The following is a 5,607-nucleotide window of genomic DNA, read 5'->3' as shown; positions in this document are numbered from 1 at the left end:
CGTCTTTAGAGAATTACATCAGAAGGAAAATTTTTTAAAATGTTGTTGGAATGATAATTCTTTCTTCAGGTATTGACTGTAGAACTGATGAATAATTTTGCAGATACAGAGCAACTAACATGGAATGGAAGCAATGGACTAAACATTAAACAAAGTTGTTCTTCTTACACAATGTTAGTAATGTCAATTTGACTGACTCTTTTTTTTTAACGAAAATAATCATAGGTCCCTCACGTATCCATGATTAGTATAAGGTTAGAGTAGGGAAGTACTATCACATATTTCCTCTGAAAAGAGAAAAAAAAATCTAACTGCTGCCGTTTACCTTTATAAAATTTCAGGGGTATTCGCTATCTGCTCATAGTTTAGGCGGGTAAACTGAAAAAATCCCATAATTTTATACGTTTTCACTTCGACAATGAATTCATGATTTGTCAAAATTGGCTGTCAATTCAACATCGAGACCATCAAACACATCGATGCAACTTTTCTTCCAATTCTTGTCTGATTTAACTGATTCTGCACTTGCTGCATTAACTATGACGCAGTCCTGATCATCCAAGTTGTAGTAAAAGCTACTGCTATGAGATTTGTATGTTTTAACAAGCAATTCACAATCCATTTCTTCATTGACAGCACACACTTACACAACAGCACACGATGCATGTGCATGTTGCATTACAAGATATGAGGCGAAGTGTCCACTCTATTTAACAATGCCTCAGCAAGATTCACAATCCAGCTCCAGCAGAGTCTTTTCTAAATTCTCAAACCCAGACGTTGGAGATTTAGAGATTCAAGGTTTCTCCCAAACATCAAATAGTACATATTTACACAGCTCATTTTATCAAGCTGGGACAGGTACAGGTACTTTTCCATTCTCAGAGAGGGTTAGACTCTCGTAATAATCAACCAAGACTTGCCAGCCACCAGGGCACATAAATCCATCTGGGGGGTTCTCCCTGTTCTTTGCAAGTGTTCGCATCTGATAAAGGCATGCATACTGTTAGAAACACACACACACAAGGAAGCCAAAAGCAGAAGTTGTTCTAGCAATATTTGCCTCTTAGAGAAATCGATTCAGGTGGTTAAATAGAACAATCAACAAATGGAAAAGATCGAAATAATATACAGAAAGAATAGGTAAAATAATGCCACATGGATGATACCTTGGTCCCGGATATAAAAAGAAAATCTTGTGGCCTTGATGGATCAAAGAATGCCATTTTACTCTGAGTTTTATCATATGCAGCCACCTGCAGTAAAAGCCAACTAATTAATATCCAAATGACTACTTTAATTCCCTTTTTGGTTAGAGTTTGATATTTAGCTTCTGAAAGATAATCAGAAGAAGACAGTTTATTTACCCGGAAAGGCAGGATGCTCAGCCGCTCCAGTCCAGGAGCCATGCTCAGTACCTTCTTCCCATGATCTGCATCATACAAATCTCTTTTCTCCAGTGGATGGCCCATGCCAGCAGGGTCTCGACCCACAATATAAAAGTTAGCACCAGCATTGATGCGAGCCTTTGCATGCCATTGTACCTCAGTTGGTCCAGCATAGTGCATTGGTGATGGAAATATAGATACCACAGTGGTCTCTGGATCAAGAACACCATCTTCAAGCACCTACAAGAATAAAGAATCCAAATCAGGATGCAAATGAGGTTTGATTTCAATCACAGAAGTGGATTCATATGAAACAGCCACCAAGTTCAACAAAATCCTTGCAGTAGATTGGTTAGCTTTTATTGTTTTTTTGTTATTCTCCTGATTCACAGGATGAGACCAGCCAATGCCCAGAAGGCATCGCAAAGTGAACATATCTGATGAAAATTGCCATGTTATCACTTGGACATTATAGACTTCCAAATCCATCAATGGAAAACAAGCGAGTAAAATTCTTCATCATGAGTCACATGGTCTGACATAAGGAAACTATTTTTTAACAAACTCATTGCAGGTCAAATTGTAAAGCTATACAAACCTTCTCATGTTGTTTCATCCTCCAACTAAGTGGAACATCATCAGCCTTGGTGTAACCTCCAAGTGGATGAAGCAGAAGTATAGGATTCTTATATCCCATCTCCAGAAGCCGGCGGCGTGTATCAGTCATTAATAGAGCGTGACCGTTATGGACAGGATTTCTAAGTTGAAAAGCAAACACGGCATCAGCATTGCGCTTTGTAAATTCCTCACGTAGTTCTGATGGAGAGAGGCGGAACCGGTCAAGACCATCATTATACTTCACCGGTTCAATAACCTCCAAATCACCGCCAATCAGCCAGTTTCCAGCATTGGTAATGGTTTCCTCAACATAAGGTAAGCCAGGGGCAGTGGTTCCCCATGTTCTTGCTATACGTTCTTCTTTATTGTGCTTGTAAATCTCAATGCTGCAATTGTACGATATCATAGATGAGAAATTAAAATACCAGGCAAGTCAAAAACTTTGAAATATATTCAGGACAGCAGGAAATAGGTGATGTCTTCTCTATTAATCTATTTGGTTAGATTTGGAAGCTTGGAAATTGGCATATCTAACTTTGGAGAAGAAGAAGAAAAAGAAGCCAAAGATAGGCATCAAACCACAAGAATCACAATTAACAGGAGAAGTACAGTATAAACCACCATTAAGTGTAAGATAGACATCAAGCATGAAGCACAATCCCACCATAAATGGATTACATCACTGCATAAAACAGGAACAGGTACTTGCAATACCCATTCCTGTCAAAACTTCGAAACTTATATACTTTGCCTCTGTCTCGCAACATCATATCTGAAGACTTACACTATCCAATTTGGTAATCATGCTTAGATATATTGTAGCCCATTATCCAGTAAGCCGAACACGGATGAGTGCTCCATATATATATATATATATATATATATATATTTGGTTGTGCAAACAGTTTGAAGCATGAAATGTTGTTAGTTGCACATCCCTCCAATATGAGAAATCAGTATGAACTCAACAAATCAGTTATCAATGTAATCAAAAAATTTTCAGCTAATTGCTTTTTATAACTTTGATAGCAACAGATTCTACCAAAAGGGGCCAAGTTTAGGTAAATACAGTACTTCCAAAAAGTGGTTGAGCAAAGTAGCATAGGAGGATTCATAAAGTATTAGATATACAAGTTATGACATCTTATAGGGCTCTGCCACAAACAGGTTTGCTATTCCATTTTAAAAGTACTAAAATTCTATTTCCAGAAATGGGACTCATCTTGTCTTGTGTCCTTTCACTAACACAGAGCGCCGAAAGCATGTAAAAAGAACACCATAGAAAACCCTATTCAAACAAAGAATGGTGGTTCAAGAGGGACGAGAAAAAGTAACATACCCATGCATGCAAAATGAATTTACGTATTATTTAAAGTGCAATATTTTTTAGAAGACCAGCCAACTTGCGTCCTTTTCAAGAGCAGCAAAAAGGTAAATTTTATGAAAAACTGGTGCCGAAGAATAAGTAAAAGGCCATTCAAAGTAAAAGCAATCTCAATTGCAACAAACACGCTACCACGTTGGTTAAAAATACCGATGAATTCATATAAAAGATGTATGTTCCTGCAAAACCTATTTAATTAGAAATGAACCCATCAGGCATTTTTCTAGTGTATGTATACTAAACATTCGCCAAAAGGCGACTGAATGATTGATAATTTTCCAATTATTTAAAGCTATGGTGTTTAGTCCTAACAAAACAAATATTTTCGTGCTGAAGGCTAGCTGCCTCATGCCCTGGTTAGAAGACACACTAAGCCTCTTTCTAGATTTTGCTATGTAATGTAACCATTCTGCATAAGCTTTTCTCTAAAACTCATCTCAGGCAGATGTTTTATTTCTTTACTAGTGTTCATGAAAACATAGGTCTCCAACTTCCCACATGAACGAAACAAAGTGACACTAAACTCCATCAGTGAATTGGGATCACCAGTTATTTCATTTTGACAATCCCAGAAAACAGTTTGGAAGTACCCATTCCTGTTTTCCACATATCACCAACTAAATTTCAAAATTAGTCAGAAAAGAAAGAGTAATATAAGTATTAGACATTTTTCTGTTTATACAACCAGTAAATTTCCTAAAACATAAACCAGCTAACTTCCTAAAACCAAAGAACAAATATGAAAATAATTCCCACCTGCATGGTTTCACATGTGAAGTACTAATGTTACACTCACAAGAAATTGATTTCATAAAATAAAAAAATTTTAAAAAAAATCTTTAGCTTCTTTTCTACTCCAACGAACTTGAATTAACTAAACATAGCTGTCACGATTTTCATGACAGAAAATCTTTCCATTAGTAACCCAACTTCTTTTTTTGTAGTTAAACATCAAGATTCCAATTTTTATTGTAAACAGTCCTCTTTTATCACGCCGTCAACCACCCAAAAGAAAAAAAAAGCCTCACATAATTGATTTGACAGCAAATGAGATAGGCTAAAATCAACAACAACCCATTAAAAGTCAAGTAATTGATTGAAAGCCAATGAGATTAGCTAAAATCAATAAAAACCGGATAATGTTAAAACAAAACTAATCACCAGATACATACACTCTCTCAAACAATCATACAGAATAAAATGACGAAAATGTCCTTACTCTTTCAAAATGGCAATTGGATTGTTCTGATCATCCAAAAGCGCCACGGAGCTCTCCTGACCGATCCTCTGCTTCTGAGAATCATCGATGGCGAGCACGATTGGCACCGACATGTTAACGACTGAGCCGTCACGGAGTCGGAGCGAGTTAAAATGAAGAGTTTGGAGGAACTCAGACTCTCTCATAAAGCCCTTCAATGGGCTGGCCCAGCCTTCGCTGAGCACATGAACCCATTGGAGGTCAATAGTCGAGAGCCTAATCGACGGCAAACCCAAAGCTTGCCCTTTTCTGGCGTCTTTATGAGACTCCTCAACGAAGAGCTCAACCAGTTTTCCACCATCCGGCTCGATCAACCCGCAAGAAACCCGAGCTTTTAAACGGGTTTTGGAGGTGGGGCGGCTGGGAAGAGTGAAAGTGAGGGGTGGGATGAAAAGGGTTTTCTGGGTTTTCGGCAAAGATGGTGATGGAGTCGGGGTTTTGAGGAAAAGAGAGGCCATTGTCGCCATTGAAATGGGGATTAAAAGCTCTCTCCTTTTCCCTCAGTTGGGTGTCTCTGGGTTGGCAGTCTGGGTTTTGTTATAATATTGGAGGGAGAGGGAAGGAATGGAGGGTACTTCGGGAAAAGAAAGATCTTGGTTGGGGTGGGGTAAATTTGTAGTTTAAGAGGGGAAGAGGGGTTCTCTGGGCAATGAAGTTTAGGTTTGTGTTTATGAAGCAGGGGTGTTTTGGGAAATAAAATTTGAGGGATGGCGAGGGGGTGATAATGGTGGAGGCTTTAGGCTTTATGCCAATTAATACTAATCTAATTCTTGCCAAACCGAAGAATGGTTTCTTTATGGAAGAGGAAGACAGGCACTGAGTTGGAAGTTTTGGAGGGATTTACGTTGGACTTATAATAAGAAAGTTTTGGGATAAAGTTATGGGAAGATTCTGAGAGGATGAACCTGGACACTGCTGTGTTTGTTTGAATGGTCTCCTGAATTATGGCTCCTAAACGT

At 38.3% G+C, this 5,607-nt stretch overlaps 1 protein-coding gene across 1 annotated transcript; it reads right to left on the bottom strand.

Moving 5' to 3' along the window:
- Positions 1–597: 597 nt before the first annotated feature.
- Positions 598–5,250, bottom strand: LOC113734185 (ATP sulfurylase 1, chloroplastic). Its single transcript, XM_027260573.2, has 5 exons — positions 4,610–5,250; positions 1,987–2,392; positions 1,368–1,628; positions 1,170–1,256; positions 598–985 (listed from the first exon to the last, which is right to left on the bottom strand). Exons 1-5 carry the CDS (start codon positions 5,113–5,115, stop codon positions 848–850), a joined length of 1,398 nt encoding a protein of 465 aa, XP_027116374.1. The 5' UTR covers positions 5,116–5,250; the 3' UTR covers positions 598–847.
- Positions 5,251–5,607: the final 357 nt, after the last annotated feature.

The sequence above is a fragment of the Coffea arabica genome, chromosome 3e, assembly GCF_036785885.1.
Source record: "Coffea arabica cultivar ET-39 chromosome 3e, Coffea Arabica ET-39 HiFi, whole genome shotgun sequence".
Taxonomy (NCBI): domain Eukaryota; kingdom Viridiplantae; phylum Streptophyta; class Magnoliopsida; order Gentianales; family Rubiaceae; genus Coffea; species Coffea arabica.
The sequence above is the reverse complement of the archived record's forward strand: the minus strand, read 5'-3'. Positions and strand labels throughout refer to the sequence as shown.

Coding starts and splice junctions, on each gene's coding strand:
- LOC113734185 (XM_027260573.2), bottom strand. CDS start 5,115: ATGGCGACAATGGCCTCTCTTTTCCTCAAAACCCCGACTCCATCACCA. Junction 2,393..4,609: donor CCAATTGCCATTTTGAAAGA/GTAAGGACATTT, acceptor GTACAATTGCAG/CATTGAGATTTACAAGCACA. Junction 1,257..1,367: donor TGAGCATCCTGCCTTTCCGG/GTAAATAAACTG, acceptor CTTTTACTGCAG/GTGGCTGCATATGATAAAAC.